The 19892-nt window shown below is 52.0% G+C and overlaps 1 protein-coding gene across 1 annotated transcript in view; it reads right to left on the minus strand.

The window, feature by feature from the left end:
• Positions 1-582: 582 nt before the first annotated feature.
• The window catches only part of STAT5A (signal transducer and activator of transcription 5A), a 20402-nt gene continuing 1092 nt past the window's right edge, over positions 583-19892 (minus strand). Inside the window, exons 2-16 of the mRNA XM_077779129.1 lie at positions 19118-19246; positions 18630-18786; positions 17151-17240; positions 13491-13665; positions 8931-9102; positions 7048-7135; positions 6826-6948; positions 6353-6445; positions 5664-5870; positions 4997-5091; positions 4769-4899; positions 4142-4297; positions 3381-3432; positions 2996-3103; positions 583-1979 (exon numbers count right to left, since the gene is read on the minus strand). Of these exons, the coding sequence (XP_077635255.1) occupies positions 1817-1979; positions 2996-3103; positions 3381-3432; positions 4142-4297; positions 4769-4899; positions 4997-5091; positions 5664-5870; positions 6353-6445; positions 6826-6948; positions 7048-7135; positions 8931-9102; positions 13491-13665; positions 17151-17240; positions 18630-18786; positions 19118-19246 (1939 nt within the window). The 3' untranslated portion in view covers positions 583-1816. The remainder of the gene's footprint in view (positions 1980-2995; positions 3104-3380; positions 3433-4141; positions 4298-4768; positions 4900-4996; positions 5092-5663; positions 5871-6352; positions 6446-6825; positions 6949-7047; positions 7136-8930; positions 9103-13490; positions 13666-17150; positions 17241-18629; positions 18787-19117; positions 19247-19892) is intronic.

The following is a 19892-nucleotide window of genomic DNA, read 5'->3' on the forward strand; positions in this document are numbered from 1 at the left end:
CCCGCTTCCCTCGCTTCGAGCTCCGAAGAAACCTCGCAGGTCCTGGCTCCCCAGGCGGCTCGCCCGAGGGCCCCAGCGACTTCCCGCGGACCGGCAGCTGGTCGGCTCCACGGGGACCAAATGGGGAGACCCTCCTCCTCGCCCGACTTCCTTCCCTCCCAGTCTCGAGTTGGCCGGTTGGAAAACGAAGGTGGCAGCAGGATGGTGCCACCTGCTGGTGTCCGGGAAGAGGCCGGAGGAGGAGGGACCACAGGGAGGTTCTTTGCTGCCCCTGGCACTGGCCTGCCCCTCAGCCAGCGGCCTCAGGATTGCTTGTAGCGGCAGCCGATAAGGCGACCCCCCCCACACACCCCCGAACTCCTGCCCTATCTCTCCCCAAGGCCTCAAGCCCTGGTTTTGTCTCCCGGGAAGCACAGGCAGCATTCCAGGGCTGGCGGGCACCCGTAACCCACAGAAAAGGGAGCACAGTCGTAGCTTCAGATACAGGGTACAGCATCAGCCACAGGGAAGGGAAGGAACAAAAGAACTCCAGCTTCAATGACACCTCCCCCCCCCCCCCACACCCCCAGGGGNGCCAGCAAATTTATGAAAAAAATACTTTATTCAAAAACACTGTTTACACAAATGTGTGGCCTATGTACAAAGTACACAAGAATCCCTCTTCTCATCCCCACCTTCTTTCAGAGATGCTTCAACCTGGGACTCCCCACCTTCTGCCACCGGCTGCCCCAGAGCGAGGAGCGTGTGAGGTTGGGAGCAAGCCGACCTCAGCGGTCTGCAACTGATGAGGCCATTCCAGGTGCACCTCCTGGCAGAGGGGAGCAGATCAGCTTTTACCCCTCACTCCAGGTTCCACCGGCTGGCAGCCTGGCAGCGCGGCTGCTCTGAGGCTGTCCCTCACTGCAGGATTTTTCCGGGAGGGGAGGGGATCACCCTGCAAAGTCCCCGGCCCCCTGTTGGTGCGCCATATCGCCATGTCGCCATGTCGATGACCAGTCCCTGCCCCTCTCCCACCTCTCCTGCGAGCAAGGTTGCAGAGAGTCGGGAAAGAAGGCTGGGGCCCGGTGGATGGGAAGGGATAGGGGTTGAAAAGAGATAGCAGGACCAGGCAAAAGCACCACAGATGTGAAGCTCAAGTCCTCTGGCTGGACGCCAGGAGGTTAAGAAGCCACATACTCAGAGCAGCTCTGAAAAACCAGACTTAAATGACCCATCTGTACCGTGTGAGGGCCGTGGTCTAGATAAGCTCTCCATTCACGAAAAGTCTCGAGTCCGTATTCATTATATAAAGTATAAAATAGTACCCAAAATGGAACCCCAGCCCCCCCCCCGAAAGAATCAATAGACCAACACACACGCATGAGAGCAGATGCACATACATAAATGCATATGCGCACATCTGGAGGCGAAGAAGCTTCTAACTCAGGAGCAAAACTTAAGCTTAGAAACGTTACCTGTCTCCGTGCCCCTTGAATAATTTCATTCAAACAGCTGCTAGGCAGAAAAGGTCCCGACAGGGACTAGGTTTGCCTGCGTTGAGCAGAGGAAGCTGAGCCCCTTCCACAACAGAGACAGGCCCAGCGGGCCCTTGGGATGCTTTGATCTGAAGAGAAAGGTGGTGGCTGCCTCCACAACCACACACCCTGGAGGGCGAAGGCGAGGCAGGCACACCTCGAGCGCAGGTGCGTGCGCACACACGTGCACATGTGAACGTGCTGCCAGCAGAGGCATCAATATGCAGAGCAATACTAACATCACAAGTAATATGAACCCTTCACACTGAGCGTTGTTTCCAAGAAGTGGGGGACTCAAACATTCACGAGAGCGAGCCTCGGGCGGAGGTGAAAAGACCAGCAGGTGGGGAGAGGCGGGGGTCCAGACTGTCCATCGGGCGGCGTAAGAGTTCCTCCACGTGCCTGGCTACATCCATGGTCTCATCCAGGTCAAATTCTCCATCCTGGTCAAGGACGGGGTCCGGACTGGTAGAGAGAGAGCGGGAGGTCAGAGGGAGCTGGCATGCCTCACAGCCCCTGGCCTGCTCCCGCTCGGACCACAGCCTCATGGGAAGAGGTCCGGCTCTGGCTGGACACCACCACCATCCCCAAGTTGAAAATGTCAGTCAGTGGCTCACTGGGAGACACTCAAGTGCTAGTCTCAACTCTCGTTGCCTCATTGAGTGGGCTCAGAGAGTTCATCTCCCCTGTCCCTGTCCCTCTCCTCCTCCGCACAACTAGAACTCACAACTAGTGAGTTCTGCCCATCAGGACCCTGTTCCATTCAGTCATAGACCACCTACAGTGGCCTTTTAATCGCGTTACCCGTTACTCGCATTCTTAGCCACCTGTAAGATGGGTATTTACTCTACTTTATGGAGGGGAAAACTGAGGCTGACCACGTTAGGAAACTTGCTTAGGGCCACCTGGCTGGCAAAGTGAGTCAGGTTTGGAACTGCAGCCTTTGTGGCTCTCAAGCCCGTGGTCATCCTCTCACTGTACCTTGTGTCTCCCAGGTACCCAGACATCCATCTGGGGCCACCACAGCCCAGAAGAGAATTAATTCTCTACCTTGGGAACTCCGGAGAGAAGTCATTGCTACCCTGTTAACACTCAACTCCTAAGAACAACCAGCCCATCTATAGCCACCCTTACAACAGCCTCACCTGAGCGAAATGCTTTATCTCAATCCTGCCCCCAATCCCACGTGAAATGTATTCTTGACCCCATTTTACAGATGAGGAAACTGAGCATCTGGGAGGCTCAATAATTTTCCCAAGATCACACAGCTCGTCAGCACCAGAGTGAGGACCCTGCTAAATATAGCTTATGCTTTTCACCAGGTGATCTCTCTCTCCCACCTGGGCATATGCTGGCACCCAGCCTGGGTGGTCTCAGACCTACAGGAGCTCTGGGTCCCTTTGTCCACCAGCCCCCTGGGGACCCGGCCCGAGGCCAGGTACCCAGACCCTCCCCGCAGAGCCTCAGAGAGCACAACCTACTTCTGCGGGTACATGTTATAATGAGCCTGGGGGCACACGGCCGGGGAGGGGGCCTGGTCCATGTAGGTGGCGCTGGCCCCGGCAGAGTCTGCAGACGCATTCACAAACCTGCAGGAGGAACAGGAGGACCCTCAGTGGGCTCAGGGCCACAGCCGACCTGGGGAGGGCTCAGGAGGCATTTTTACATCTCTTCGGGGTGTGAAAGGACAAAGCACCTGTTCCCTCTCCGGGGCTGAGCCAGGTTTCAGGGGGTCAGGGGGCACTGGGTCCCACTGGGCCTATAATCGGGAGGGGAAGTGGTGAGGGGTGAGGGGGTCCCGGGGAGGGCGTGGGGTGAGGGAGAAAGGAGGCAGCGGGAGACCAGGGCCGGTCCCTGGACACTTACTCAGGGACCACTTGCTTGATCTGTGGCTTCACATATCCATCCACCGCTTTAGCTGCCGGGTGGGGGGTTCGGGGGGGTGGTTATGAGAACCGGTGTCTGGAAGCTCCCAAGAAGGGGAGACTACCCTATGCAGTGGGTCTCCCACCCACACCACTGTGGAGCCTCAGCGGGGACGAGATTTCCCACAGACTCCCATAAACACGTGCTGATGGACCCAGCCTGACAGCTGCCCGGACCTCTGACTCCAATCTCATCTCTTCTCCTCCTTCCTTTTCTGGTCCTTTGCTTTCTCTCTCCCCGCCTCACCCCTGTCTAGGAAACTGAATGAATACGAAGCAGCAAACCCAACAATGGGCCAGAGACGGGTTGAAGGAGGAAAACCTGTCCATTTTGCTTCCTACACTCCACGTGGGGGTAGATTTGAGGGTGGGAAGCCATGAGAGCAGCTGATTAAGACAGGAGTTGTGCACTATCTGTGGGTATGATTATCCCCGCTCCTTTGCCAGTGCGGTAGCCGCCTCCTTCAAGGGCGCAGACGTGAAATCCACCCAGCTGGGGAGAAAGCCAGGTCAGAGGCCTTGTTTGCCATCTCGGTTGTGAGCCCTGATATCTTCTACTCGTGCTCTGCACCAAGCCACAGACCAAGCCCCCTAGAGGGGAAAGGGCCCCTGACTTCTTCTGAGGAGTCACAGCCGCCTAAACCCCTGAGAGTTCTGTCCACGGGCGGAGGAAGGGCTCGGGACTGTCAGGGAAGGACGCACCGAGCACAGGGGTGTAGTACTTGGAGAAGACCTCATCCTTGGGCCGGTCGGGAAATACATAGATGAGATAGCTCAGGTCCCCCAGCCGGTCAGCCAGGGACCGGATGGAGAAGTCCCGCGTGGTGAACGGCTTCAGGTTCCAAAGGTTGCGGTCAGCTGTGAAAAGGACAAGCCCGTTCCCACCACTCACCGCCCTCAAGAGGAGGGTCAGGGCGATGGGGTTTGAGATCTGGCTTGCAGGGCCACTTGGGCCTTTACTAGCCTGCTCTGCACCCCTCCCCTTTGTCTTGTGCTCCTGGGCATAGGGCGAGCAAGTGACCACGGGAACATTCTACCCAGCAAACCAAGCAAGTCGATGCTGGCAAGGCTAGGGCAGAGGAGGGAGAACTCAGAGCTGCCAAAGTCTCCTGATAACTCCAGAGGCTATGGGGTCAGTGGTTAGCTTCTCCACAATGGAAAACGGTAGAAAGGGAATGTATTTCTGAGCAACGCTCTTCTACTTTGAGCTCAGTTTTGATCTTTCCTCTGGGGAACCTTCTAAGGATGCAGGCCTGGTAGAGAATGGGGAGCAAGAGAATGGCAGGCAGGGCTCCTGGGGCTGGAGAGTGGGCAAAGCCGGGCACTCACGAGAGTCAAATTTCCAGGCAATGGTGATGCCCCCGATTTCGGAGTCACTAAAGCGCAATAAAAAGGTTCCATCGGGCTTGTTGATGAGCAGGTCGTGAGCCTGTTGCTTATTCACAAAACCTAGGATGGCCCTAGGAAGACAGAGCACACAGCGTCACTCCCCCGCCAGCAGCCCCTGTCCCCTGAGCACATGCCCTCCCAAGCCCCGGGCCCCTCCACATTTCTCACCCGTCATTCCAATGAGGCTTGTGATGCTTCTTCAGCACCTCCATGACCCCATCAAACCACTGCCAGAAGGTGTAGTTCCAGCCTGGCAGATTCTCCTGAGAGCCCCCAGGAAACCCCAAGTCAGGGTGTGTGGCCCCATCATCACAGGTGACCCAGGAAACAGTCAGTGCCCTCTGGTCCTCACAAATACCCTCTCCCAATTCTTCACCCTGCCTCCCCAGCACTCCAGGGGTCCATAAATGCACATGGTCCCCAGCCTAGGGGCCCCTAAGTGGGCCTAGGGACAAGAAAGTAAACTCGCCTCTTGCCTCTCAGACACAGGGGTGCGGGTAGGAGGTGCCTAGAATCGTCTAAGCTGGACAAGTCCTCCAAAGTCATTTCGGCCCAAAGGTTTAGATGGGGAAACCAAGGCTCAGAGAAGGGAAAGGCCCGGCTGCTTCATTAACATATCTAGGACAGGGACTCAAGAATCCGGACTCCCGGTCCCAGGCTCCTTCCATTATCCTGCTTGGGCTCTCAGAGCTGAGTGCGTTTTTCTTGCTGCCCCCACCTCCCTTCCCTGGGGTGCTGGCCCTCGTCTCTCCTGGTTGTAGGGGAGGGCAGTTGGGGTGCTGGCCGAAGCCAGTAACCTGTCTGTGAGGTGGGGAAAGACTGGCGGGTCCCTCACCCTGTTGAACTGGGACCAGGACACGGACATGCCATTATAGTCTTCAAGGTGGCTGCTGCTGCTGTTGAACAGCTTCTGTGCCAGGAACACGAGGTTCTCCTTGGTCAGGCCCCGGTTGCTCTGCACTTCGGCCTTGAATTTCATGTTGAGCGCCTCACACAGCTGCGGCCACAGCACTTTGTCGGGCACGGCAAATGGCACCCTGCCCTGAGAGGGAGAGGAGAAAAAGGCAGACTGAAGGAATAGGAAATACACACACATACACACACACACATACACACACACACACGCACGCACGCACACACCAAGAAATGGAAGAAGGGACTGAGAAAGTAAAGGAGACACAAACACAAACCAAAGAAAGGCAGAGGGGTGGGACATGCAGGGATAGAGGCCCAGACCAGCCGTCTGAGACAGAGATCATGGACGCAAAACACAAGCCGAGGGAAGATCAGACACCAGAGCCCAAAAGCTGAGGAAGCTCATAGACCTAGGAGATCCCAGTTCTGAGTCCCGGGAGCCCAGATGGAGCCGAGGTCAATGCCATGGGCAGTGGGGCTCACGCCAGCTGCCCGTCACCTCACCTCAGCCCTGGTGTGGCCCTGGGGTTGGCAGGGGACCACCCAGCAGGGGCCCCAGTGGTTGGGGACTCCTAGGGCCCAGAGGGAGGTGGTCCCACAAATACTCACTGGCTCAGCAAAGGCGTTGTCCCACAGCACAGTGGCGGTAGCATTGTGGTCCTGGCTGCCATGAACGATGACCACCACGGGAAGGGACAGAGTCTATGGCAGTCAAAGGAATGAACGTAGAAGGCACATGACCATGACCTTCCCCTCACGTAGGCAAGACTCCCAGCCCTCATTCCTCACTCACAATCCCACCCCCAAGCCCTCTCAACAAAACTAAAGCAAAAACAAACAAGCAAACACAACATATTTCTTCTTGATCCATTACCTAAGTTCTGTGGCTGGTGCCAGATTATAACCTAGCAAGCAGGCACCTCCAGAGTGAAAGCAGGCTTTCTGACAGCCTCACGGGCTAAATGGTCCGTGACCGTGTGAGGATTCAGAGCTCTCTGGCTTTCCCAAACCAGCCAGGTGGCCTCGGGTAGGTCTTCAACTTTCTGGGTGACCCACGGGGGTTGGGAGAAGCGGCGCCTCACCTTTACTTGGAACACAAGCTCATTGCTGCCAACACTGAACTGAGACTCAAACAGGACCGTGAACTTCTCCTCCGTCACGGACTCTGCACCCCTCCGGTCAGCTCGCTTAATTCTCTTTAGTGACTGCAGGGCGGGAGGTCAGAGAGGGACGAGGAGAAAGCAGCTGGGTGAGGACTAAGCCCCGGGCAGAGCTTCCCTCCAGGGGTCAGGCCCCGTCCTCACCATGTTCCGAAAGTGTGCACTGAGGGTGCCGGTGGCCTGGTGGTACTCCATCACACAGCAGTTGTTCAGAATCTCTCCACTGCACTCGCTGTGAAGGACAGGAGAGCTATGGCTACATGGACCTCAGGCCAGGAGCACGACCCTGTGTGCTCCCTAACCCAGGTGTTCACGCCCGAAGGCCTTGCCAGCAGCACCCCAGTCCCGAAGAGTGTTCCTCGCTGTGTCTCGGGCTCACTTTCTCATTCACCTGAGAGTACAGCAAAACCTTCGAAGTCTGCCCAAAGTCTGGGTCTCTATCTCCATTTTTAGGTTCAAAATTCCTTTAGCATTGAGATTGATATGGGGGTCTTCAGGGCCCTTTGGCAGCTTCTCGTGCACTTAAAATAAAAACCATGGGACACCGGGGTGACTCAGTCGGTTAAGCATCCAACTCTTGGTTTCGGCTCAGGTCATGATCTCACGATTTGTGAGATCGAGCCCCGAGTCGGGCTCCGCGCTGACATTCCAGAGCCTGTGTGGGGTTCTCTCTCTCTCTCCTTCTCTCTCTCTCTCTCTGCCCCTCCCCAACTCGTGCACTCTCTCTCTTCCAAAATAAATAAGTAAACATTAAAAAACAAAACAAAAGAAGGGAGCCTCAGTGGCTTAATCGGTTAAGCATCAGGCTTAGGCTCAAGTGATGATCTCAGCGTTGGTGAGTTCAACCCCCACATCAGGTGAGCTCGAGCCCTGCTTCAGGTGAGCCCTACTTCTCTCTCTCCCTCTGTCACTCTCTCTTTCTCTCTTCCCCTTGTTCACTTGCTCCCTCTCTCTCTAAAAAACAAACAAACAAAACAAAAACATGACCACAGCCCACAAGGATCCCCATGGTCATGGTCAAACCCTGCCCAGCTCCCTGGCCTCACTGGGGTCCTCTCCCCTCACTCAGGACAATCGAGTCATGCTGCCTGTCTGTTTGCTGAACATGCAAGAGCACCTGCTCTTCCTGGTGCCCACATACACTTGACCTTCTGGTTTAGGTCTCAACTCAAACATCTCAGAAAGGCCTTCCTTGACCACCCAGATGGTGATGTGACCTCTATCCAGACATTATGATATCACTCTGTTTTCATTACCTTTCGAGAATCTATCACTTGACACCGTCACAGTTCTAAAAGCATATAACTATCTCCCTCCCCAGCCAAACTGTAAGTAAGCTCTGAGAGTAAGAACCTCTTGGCTTTCTTTATCACCCCATTCCCAGATCCCATGGGAGACACCCAGTGCACGGCACCAGGTCTCCCACTTGACTCACTGATTCCCTCATTCATTCGTTCATTCGTTCATTCATTCCCTGAATCCTTTGTGGGCGGGCCTTCCCTCATCCCTGGATCCCAGGTTCTCCGGCCGTGCCTGCCTGCTCTATGCTCTCCTTCCGTACAAGGCCCAGGTTCTCTGTGTCTGAAAGTACTCCTTCTCCTCCCTCTCCACATGCTGGCACTAGCCACCCTCACCGATCTTTGTCCCTATCATTGTGCCCCACACCTACCACGACTCACTTCCACAGTGCCCTGCATCTGCCCTGGGGAACACAGTACCTAGCTCATGACTGATGCCCCCCGTGATGGGCTGGGTGACCACAGAGCCAAACTCTGCATGGACTGCAGCTGTGTCACAGTGATTAGCACATAGACTCGAACAGCCCAACAGTGCAGTGCATGTTGACCTACTATGTGTCAAGAGGAACAAAGTACACAACAGGACAGACAGGATGAACTGGAGAGACACTGGTTGATGGCTGCAGTGAGGGAGGCCGAGCTGTCCCCAACGCCCCGGACCCTAGCTGTAGAACAGATGTGAGATCCCAGTCCAGAACAGGGAAAGGCAGGGGAGGGGGACGCACGTACTTGCGGGTGTTCTCGTTCTTGAGCAGTGACTTGGCCTGCTGCTCACTGATGATGGTGGCCTTCACCTGGGGGGGGTTCATGTGCACGTTCAGCTTCCCGCCCACCAGCAGGCGCACCGTCGCTGCAAACTTGGTCTGGGTCTTCAGGACCTGAGGGGGCTGCTTCTNGGAAACTGAGCTAGAGGAGGGGACAGGACACCCATGACCATGATCTTTCTGCTTCCTCCAGGAAGCCCAGGGGAACACACACAGCTGTTCTGGATGCCAGACCCTCAAGGGACATGTCTGACCGATGGCAAGCTGGGGTGCTAGCAGCCAGGGGTGCCAGAGATGAGCAGGCTCTGGTCTCTGGTCTCTCGGCTTTGATCTCCCTCCCTGGGAGAGTACAGATGGAAGCCTGAGCATATAGTGGAGGAGAATCTTGCCCCGTGGCCTCCCCCTGACCTCAGTCTCCACAGCTGGCTACCCAGACCCCCTCATGCCACACGGGGGTCCAGCTTGGAGCCTCACTGCCTGATTTGTTGTGTGTGCTCAGCGTTTACTAACCGGGTGCACTTGCCCAAATCGTTTCATTCTTCTGTGCCTCAGTTTACCCACGTGCAAAATGGGAGCATCTTAGTCCCTGCCTCGGTGGGTGGCTGAGGATTAAATATGTGATAACATAGAATACACTCAAGGAACAGCCGGGCTCACACACACTGTAGAGATGAGCGTGTCCTTACTGGTTAGGGAGTTTCAGGGCAGGCTTCAAGGGTGAGAGGCCAGCAGCTGCTCAGCCCCACTGCCGGGGTGCTGGCTAGCTCAGCCCATAGAGCATGCACCTCTTGATCTCAGGGTTGTGAGTTCAAGCCCCATGTTGGGGGTGGAGCCTACCTAATTAAGAAAAAAAAGAATATCTCAATGTCCTTACTTGGGGCTGAGTCAGGAAGACGTGAGCATCAGCATGTCTTAGGCAAGTTCCTGGCAGGCCTCTGAGGGCCCTGTCACACTGGTGACAGTCCTGCCTCGTGGACACACATGCTGGGACAGACAGACTAAAGCAACTCTAGACAGCCAGGAAAAGCCCAGAGCTAGAAGACAACCGGAAATATGGTTTGGATTCCAATCTCGGGGGCTGAGAGAGAAGAATATTGTCCAGGCCTGGCACACGGCAGAGAAGTCTGGAGGCCACCTTGGAAATCCTGTCCCCCAAAGGGAGGTGGTAGTGAGTCCCACACCTAGGCTTGACCTCCCTGTGCAAGTGACCCACTTAGGTCTCTCCTGGCACTTTGCAGAAGCTTCTGGGAGGAAGACCAGGAGACACGAGGCAATTGTCTGCTCCCCTGGAGGGAGCTGAGCCTTCCCTTGCACAAACAGATCGATAGTCTGTGTTTCCGACGGGTGAACTTGATACATGAGACTGAACTGACATTGCATGATGGCTACAAACCCAAACCAGAATCAAACCCAAATCCATAAATAGGAAACAGAAAACCCAAAAACAGGATTGGAAGTAGTATCAACCCATCAAATGCTTTGGGTAGAACATTAGCCTGAATTCTCCTGTTCCCTAATCTAGGAAGAGGGCCACCCTTTTTCTGGCGTCAGTCTGAGATGGATTCAGATGGAGGAAAACTTGCTAGAATCATCCTACCAACACTTACTCAACTTCTACTTTGACTCAGGCAATGTGTTGAGGAGCTCAAATTATGGAAAATACTGACAGGTCAGGGAAGGGAGGAGAGCTTAAATAGTTTTTAAATAGTTTTAAAATCATTTTTCTTTGTGTATTTTGAAGGTTTGTTATTAGATGCATAGAAATTTATTACGTCTTTTTGATTGAATAATACCCTAATAATTATGAAATATCCTTCTTGATCTCTAATAATACTTTTTGTCTTGAAGTACACTTTATAAGGTATTAATATGACTATCCCAGAATTCTTTTTCTATATTGGGACAGCATACCTTTGCACATATTTTTTAAAATTTAAGGGCATCTGGGTGGCTTAGTCGGTTAAGTGTCCAACTTCTGCTCAGGTTGTGATCACAGTTTGTGAGTTCGAGCTCCATGTCGGGCTCTGTGCTGACAGCTCAGAGCCTGGAGCCTGCTTCACATTCTGTCTCCCTTGCTCTCTGTACCTCCTGCACTTGCACTCTGTCTCTCTGTCTCTCTCAAAAATAAATAAACATTAAAAAAAATTTTAGGGGCGCCTGGGTGGCTCAGTTGGTTAAGCGTCTGACTTCACTCAGGTCATGAACACATGGTTTGTGAGTTCGAGCCCCACATCAGGTTCTGTGCTGACAGCTCAGAGGCTGGAGCTTGTTTCAGATTCTGTGTCTCCCTCTCTCTCTCTCTGCCCCTCTCCCACTCATGCTCTGTCTCTGTCTCAAAAATTAAAAAATTAAGAAATTTAATATAGGGACACCTGGCTGGCTCAGTGGGTAGAACATGTGACTCTTGATATTGGGGTTGTGAGTTCAAACTCCATGTTAGCTTATAGAGAGTACTTAAAAATAAAAAATAAAAAATAAATCTTAAAAATTTTTAATTAAAAATTTAAAATGTAGATAGCTTATAGCTGAGTTATGTTTTTATATGTATTCTAACAATCTCTGCTTTTAATTTAGAGGTCTTTGGTCCACTAATATTAAATGTAATATATTTTTTTAAGTTTATTTGCTTATTTTGAGAGAGAAAGAGCACAGGTGCACAGGGGAGAGACATGAAAAGAGGGAGAAAGAGAATCCCAACCAGGTTCCACACTGTCAGCTTAGTGGGGCTTGAACTCAGGAACCTTGATCGGAAACCAAGAGCCAGATACTTAAGGATCATCAAGCCACCCAGATGCCCCTAAAATTGCTACTTTTAAATGAAACAACTGTAAGACATGCATTCTTTTGAAGCCCACAAGATACATTCACCAAGCTTAGAGTATAAACTAGGCCATAAAACAAGTCTCATTAAATTTAAAAGAATTGAGATCATACAGGTTATGTGCTCTGACAATAGTGGAATTCAATAATAAAACACAAATGAAATCAATGATATGACATGTAGAAAAAGAACCCCAAATATATACTTCTAAGATACAATACACTTCTAAATAATGTGTGGGTAATATAATTATTCAGAAAGGAAATTAGAAAATATTTCAGGGGCACCTGGGTGGCTCAGTTGGATAAGCATCTGACTTTGGCTCAGGTCATGATTTCACGGTTTGTGGGTTCGAGCCCCACGTTGAGCTCTGTGCTGACACCTTGGAGCCTGGAGCCTGCTTCAGATTCTGTGCCTTCCACTCTCTTTGCCCCTTCCCAAATCATACTCTGTCTCTCTCCATCTCAAAAATAAAATAAAATAAACATTAAAAATTTTTAAAAAAAGAAAATATTTCAAAATGGGCATCTGGCTGGCTCAGTCAGTGTAGCATGTGACTCTTGATCTTGAGGTTGTGAGTTTGAGCCCCGTGTTGGGTGCAGATATTACATAAAAATAAAAAAAATTTTAAAAAAAGAAAATATTGCAAACTGAATAATAATGAGTGTACAGCATATCTAAACTCATGAGATGTAGTTAAAGCATTGCTTAGAGGGAAATTTAAAGCTCTCAATAAACATATCAAAAAAGAAGAAAGGTCTAAACTCAATGACCTAAGGTTTTATCTTAAGAAGGCAGAGAAAGAGGAACAAAAGCAAAGGCTACCTGATATCCTAATTCTCACTAGGATGGGATAGAACAGCTCTGGGGTCAGTCTGGAGTTGGGCAAAGATGGGCCATGTCTCAAGTCTTCTCAAATTTTACCAGGAGTTAATTGGTTCTGAGTTAAATTTTCTTTCCCCACACACTTATTATGACAGCCATTGGCAAACTACAGCCTTGGGAGACAGGAGAATTTTCCACTGTAATCTCTTCCTTCCAGCTCCATCTCCTATCAGGGAGGCTCAAGAAGGAGCTACTTCTCCCCAGCCTGGATCAACCAGGAGACTCCCAACCTAAGTCCTCCCTCGGAATGGGGAACACATTGTCCATATTTATTCATTCATTGAAATAGGCGCTGAATACTGACAAGTAGTGAGAGAATATTATTTAGTAAATTACAGGGATTTTATGACCTACCTCTAGTTGAGATCCAGTTCTGCAACTTATTTTCTTTTAAGTTTATTTATTTAAGTAATGTCTACACCCAACATGGGGCTCGAACTCACAACCCTGAGATAAGAGTCGTGGGCTCTTCCCACTGAGCCAGCCAGGCACCCCCAATTCTGCAACTTATAAGCAGTCCAGGCCGAATTACTTGTTCTCTTGGGACCTCGGTTTTATCATCTGCAAAACAGGGCTAATACAGCTACCTATTTCCTGGGGCTGTTGTAAAGGAAGGATTGAAAAACTGCACACAAAGGGCTTGGCCGGGAGCCTGGCCACTAGCAGGGGCTCAATCACAGAGCCCATTACTTCTCTAAAGTTTTGGGAAAGGTTTCTGTGGACACAGACACTGACACAGCCCCAACCTCGCAGGAGCTCACAAAGTGGTCGTCACTCCTGCCCTCCCGACACACAGCGCCCAGGCGGCCCTGGCCTCACCCTGGATCCTCAGGCTCTCCTGATACTGGATGATAAAGTACTCCTGAGTCTGCTGCAGCTTCTTCAGCTCATTCTCTGTGTCCTGTGTGACCAGGCGCAGCTCCTCAAATGTCTGGTTGATCTGGAGGTGTTTCTGAGACATGGCGTCCACCAGGATCCCAGCCGGAGAACTACCCTGAGGACATAGCAGGGGGAGAGTGTGGGCGGCAGTGAGCTGGGCAGTGAGGACGGAAGAAGAGCTCAGGCTTTGGGAAATGCTAATACTACAGACCACAGACTTCAAATCTAGGGTAAGAAGTAAGGGTGATTTGAGGGGCACCTGGGTGGCTCAGTCAGTTAAGCATCCGACTTCAGCTCAAGTCATGATCTCGAGGTTCGTGGGTTCGAGCCCCACGTCGGGCTCCGTGCTAAGAGCCAACTCAGAGCCTAGAGCCTGTTTTGAATTCTGTGTCTCCCTCTCTCTCTGCCCCTCCTCTGCTCACGCTGTCTCTCTCTCTCTCTCTCTCAGAAATAAATATAACATTAAAAAAAAAAAGAAGTAAGGGTGATTTGAGTCGGAAGGATAATCATTTGCCAGAATTGATGTGGAGTTGGAAAGAAGGAAGGAAGCAGGTGGCCTGGCAGGTTATGGCAGATTCATAAAGCACAGCAGAAATTTCTAGTGTGGTCCTGGCCCCCACCAGACTTGCCCAAACAGGATCCACCTAAATTCTTTTTGGAGAGACTAGAACTCAGTATGTCCCAGAAGCAGGAAGTAGGAAACCTGGGTTTTCCTACTAATGATGATGACCCCTCACTCCACATTCACTCACTGATCCAATGCCATGGACCATGTGAGGTGCTGGGGACACGGTGGGGAAAAAGGCTGTGTGAACACACATCATCTGTGCCCTCACTCAAGACATTCTTACAACTGGAGAAAGTTACAGGGGAGACATCAATAAGACCTTCCCGGATCTGGCCATTTGGTTGACCTGGTCTGATCTATTCCTTCAACATCTGGCTGAGAAGAGACCAAGTTTTCAGGGCTTTCCAGTAAACTATTTGCAGAATAAAAGCCAAACTCCTTCCACAGCCTCCACTGCCCTAGCTGATAGCCTCTGCTACGTCTACTCCCAGCTCCACTGCCGCCCAAGCACACCAGCTACTTTCTGTTCCTAAATATACAAACATGTTCTTGCCTCAGGGCCTTTGCACTTGCTGTTCCATCACTCTGGAACATCTTGGCACCAAATCTTCCCAAGGCTGGCATTTCAACTGGCAGCTTTTCAGGGTGAATTTCCCTGATGGGCCAATTTAACATAGCACTACTCTTATTGGAAAGTGTCTTGATTTTATATGTGTTTATTTCTTTCTTGTCTGCCTCCATGCACTAAGATGTAAGCTCCCTAAGTGCTAGGACCTTGCCTATCTCGTGCATCACAAAGTCTGCAAGGGGTAGGCAGAACCAAAATCAGAGGTTCTCAAAAACAGCCTGAGGGTTGGGAGAAGGAATGACTCCCGGTCCTCCTCGCCCGGACCATGACAACACCTATGCCATAGACATGTAGTTCTTAATCAGAGCTGAATGCATTCATATGTTTACAGATAGCTCTGTAAACAATATGTTTTATCTTTTTAATGTTTATTTGTTTTTTTATGTTTATTTATTTATTTATTTATTTATTTATTTATTTGAGAGAGAGAGAAAGAGCAGGGGAGAGGCACTGAGAGAGAGAGAGAGAGAGAGAAAATCCCATTAAGTCAACAAGGGACACAATAGTTTTCCCGAAAGACTGTGACCTGGCTTCTGCCTCCTCTCTGGCTTTACCCCTTGGGGTTCCCCAGGTGGCCCCCTTCTCCCCAGTACCATGGGCTACCTGCAAGTCTTCATATGGTTCCTGCCTTCCTGCCCACACATAGACTCTCGTTACTTTTGCTCCTCTCTCTTTCTTCTTCCCTTCCCCTCCCTTCCCCGTAGCTTAGACATCCCTGTCCTCAGGACGCCCCCCTGACAAGCCACCCCGGCCTGACTTATGTCCATATATGCCTTCTGAGTACCCAGCTCACCCCTAGAGAGCCTATCATTGCTTGAATTCCTTTCAGGTGGGGACCAGGCCCTCATGTTTCTCTAGTCCTAGCCTGGCGTCAGACACCACAGGACTCCGTAAGCGTGTACTGGATGAACTGTAAAACTCCTGAAATCAGTGCCCACCAGAACAAGTCAATCAGCTGCAGGCACTATTCCCTGGTCTTTACCAAGTGATGTCATTTTATGAAATTCATCTGGCTTTACTGCAGATGATAAAATGTTTGTCCTCTTGTCCGAGCAGGTGTTCAAGGCCGTCGTGATGGCAGAGCTTGGGGGAAGAAGGAGGCCCTTTCTGCCTCTCTGGGCCTCACCCACCTGAGCATGCCAGGGTTAGCTCTTCTGATGCAGACCTCACTTCCATGTCTCCTCCCAGACACCATCAGAGAGCATTTCCAATTTTGACCCCAGCACCATTTTTTTTTATTTTTTTAATGTTTATTTTTTGAGAGAGAGAGAGAGAGAGCAGGGGAGAGGCACTGAGAGAAAGGGAGAGAGAAAATCGCAAGCAGGCTCTGCACTATCAGTGCAGAGCCCGACACCAGGCTCCATCTCATGAACCTGTGAGGTCATGGCCTGAGCTGAAATCAAAAGTCAGATGCTTAACCAACTGAGACACCCAGGTGTACCCCCGCACCAGCACCATTTATGAAGCAACAAATCTTGGGGCACCTGTGTGGCTCAATTGGTTGAAGATCTGACTTGGGTGAGGTCATGATCTCATGGTTCATGAGTTCAAGCCCCACATCGGGCTCTCTGCAGTCAGTGGGGAGCCCGCTTTGGATCTTCTGTCCCCCTCTCTCTCTGCCCCTTCCCTGCTCATGCTCTCTCTTTCCATTTTTCTCTCTCAAAAATAAATAAGCATTTAAAAAATGACAAATCTTTTCCCTTGTGGTTTGTGATGCCATTTATAATACAGGTTGAATTTCCGTGTGTGTGTGTGTGTGTGTGTGTGTGTATGTGTATGTTAAGGGCTTCCTCTTCTGTTTCACTGGTCTGTCTGTCTATCCTTGGCCCACACATCCCTGACCCACACAGTATCTCGTTTAACCCTGACACTAACTCTGTAAGGTAGATACTATTACTATCCCCATTTACAATTGAAAAAACAGATGCTCAGTAACTTGCTCAAGTCACAAAGCTAGTAAGTAGCCAATCCGGGGCCTGATGGACTGTTGCTTCTCACACTAGCCCATGTCCCTTACTCCCCTGGTGCTCTCTTGCCAGCGTTTATAAAACACAGTTGTGGGGCGCCTGGGTGACGCAGTCAGTTAAGCATCCGACTTCGGCTCAGGTCATGATCTCGTGGTTTGAGGGTTCAANAGTTGCTTAACCATCTGACTTCGGCTCAGGTCATGATCTCACCAGCCGTGAGTTTGGGCCCCGCATTGGGCTCTGTGCTGACAGCTCAGAGTCTGGAGCCTGCTCTGAATTCTTTATGTGTGTATCTCTCTCTCTGCCCCTCCCCTGTTCTCTCTTTCTATTTCTCTTAAAAATAAACACTAAAAAGAACACACACACAGTTGCGTCTGGAGAAAAAGGCCTGTGGAAGTACTTCCCAGCTCCTCTCCCCACACCCATGGGACACTCACATTGTTGGCTTCACGGACCAGCCTCTGCTCATTGTACAGAATATGCCGGATGCAGCGGACCAGCTCCATGGGGCAGCGGTCGTACGTGTTCTGAAAGAACCCAATAGCAGTTACCACTGGCCACCCCCCACTCCCACCATGCCCGTCACAGTGCCACGTGCTCCCCACCACCTTTGTCTCCTCCAGCCTCTGCCTTGGCTTTCCCCGGAGAAACCTCAGGAACTGTCAACAGACATCTTTATCTCTCCTTTACTCGATTTTCCCTCCCAGATCTTCATATTTGTCTTAGAAACCCACAATTTACAAAGCACTTCCAATCTGCCATATCCTTTGACTTTCAGAGTATAGACTCTGTGACATACACAGAAACTCTTACCCCCATTTGCAGATGAGGAAACTGGTGCTCAGAGAGGTTAAGTACTTGTCCAGAAGCAAACGGGTTTGCAGATGACTCAAGACTTGGGGCATCCAATGCCAAGGTCAAGGTATTTTCTACCATACCTCTGGCCCTAGGCTCCTATTTTGCCTTCCTCTTCCTACTTTCTCCTGTTTCCTCCCTCTTCTGGGATGGACTTTTTATTTCCCTGGCATCCTGCTGCTTGTATTTAAGAAGGGCTCTCTAAGAAACACAAGTAAGTTCCAATAAATGCTTAACTGTGATTATCACCTACACCCTTTTCCTGCTTCCACAGAAACTTCCTCTCTCCTCTATACTCCTCCCCCTTCCTCCCCTACCCCGCCAGTGAAGAAGAAGGTCTTCTTATATCTGTCTAAATCCTTCATTCAAGACTCCTTTATTCAATTCTTGCCTCCAGGGCAACTCTGTTCCTCTCCTACCCAACTTCAGACTCAGCGGTTCTCCTACGTTTAAAAGAGTCCTAGGAGGGGGCACCTGGGTGGCTCAGTTGGTTAAGCGTCCCACTTCAGCTCAGGTCATGATCTCACAGTTCATGGGTTTGAGCCCTGCATTGGGCTCTGTGCTGACAGCTCAGAGCCTGGAGCCTGCTTCAGATTCTGGGTATCCCTCTTTCTCTGCCCCTCCCCAGCTCATGCTCTGTTTTTCTCTCTCAAAAATAAAATAAACATTAAAAAAAATTTTTTAAGGGTCCTAGGATGGATGTCTGCTTACCTCATTCCCTCATTTCTAGGGGCTGTCAGTCTTCCTTTCACCAGCAAAGGAACCTTGACTCAGTCTACCTCCTTCCCTTTTGCTTGGTCTGTTTAGAATGCCACTTCACCCATCTTCCTCCTCTTGGGGACAAACACAGCCTACCCCTTGCTTTGTCTCATGGTAAAGGAATCTGACAGGTCTGATTTAGAAAGAGGAGGTGGGGGAAATTGAAGAGCAGAAAAGTTGCCGATTAGCTCAGGGTCACACAGTGAGTCAGTGACCAGGCCAGGAAAAAACCCAGGGGTTCTGATGCTGGAAAGAGAAGGCAGACACTGCTTCCCTGCTGATGACCCAGACTTCACACCCACCTGGAGCTGCGTGGCATAGTGCCCCAGCTTGATCTTCAGTAAGAACCCATCTTCCCCCACTTGGTGCTCTGCCTTCTTCTGCAGCTCCTGTACCAGGCCTTCTAGGAGCTGGGTGGCCTGGGCTCGGTCCTGGGGATTGTCCAGGTCGATGGCATCCCTTGGGGCAGGGCAGGGGAGAGAAGCCTACTGTCGTACTTCCTTGGGCAGGGAGGTCAGGCACCAAGAGGTACTGGGAAACCCCAGGCTCCAGGCTAAGGGCACTCCGGAGCCCACAAGACTTGTTCCCAGCAACTCCATAGGCATCAGAGTCCAGAATTACCCCCTCTCCCCTCCCAGGGTCCCCTTTCCCTGTTCCCCTTTCCCAGGGACAACACCCCTTCCACACGGAGGGACAGCCGGGACTAGAATCACACGAAACCACAAAGAGGAGAGCTAAAGGTCAAGGGGCCTGGGTGGGTGGTAGGGACCTGCAAGGGAGGGGCACCTACCACGGCTGGCTCTCGATCCACTGCGCTAAGTAGTGCCGAACCTCGATGGGGAAGTGCTGCCCGTACAGCACCTGCATCTGGCGCAGCGCATCTCCCTGCAGCTGCTGGGCTTGGATCCAGCCCNCATCCCTGGACCGCGGTCAGGCCAGGCCCCTCCCCTCGCACAGACAAGCTTTCCTGTGCGGGAAGAAAGACGGCGAGGAGGGGAAGGCCGCTCTGCCCTCCAACAAGGAACCCGCGGAGGCTTGGGGAGGGGCTCTCGAAAGTCAGGTGCCCTCCCCCTCTTCCTCTCCCCTCGCCCCACCGGGGCTTCCCCAGAGGGGGACAGCTAGAAAACTGAAAGAGAAACTTGACGCGGAGGCCCACGGGCCCTCTGGGGAGGACTGCAAGAACCCCCTACCCTGCCTCGAACCCCGAGTCCCCATTTCTGGGCGGGAGGGGTGTGTATTATTCCAAGACCAAAGTTAGGGCAACGGCACCGACGGCTCCCGCTGAACCGCTCGGTCCCCGCGGGCACGTGGCTGGGGTGGTTAAGAAGGGAGAGCTGGCTGGGGAGACAGACGCCGCCTTTTCGGCTGAGTCTCCCCCCCACCAAGCCCCCAGCCCTGCCCCACGGTCTCCCACAGTCCGGCGCCACAGCGCCCCCTGCCCCCTGCGGGCGGGAACGGCGCCCACCCTCGGGCCCCCTCCCTCGGTCCTCGTCCCGTGTCGCGCGCCAGCGCCAAAGCTCCCTCTTGGTCCCGGAGGTCAGCGGTCCCCGCGCCCCGGCCGGCCG

This window comes from Crocuta crocuta, unplaced genomic scaffold, assembly GCF_008692635.1.
Source record: "Crocuta crocuta isolate KB4526 unplaced genomic scaffold, BGI_CrCroc_1.0 scaffold68, whole genome shotgun sequence".
Lineage (NCBI taxonomy): Eukaryota > Metazoa > Chordata > Mammalia > Carnivora > Hyaenidae > Crocuta > Crocuta crocuta.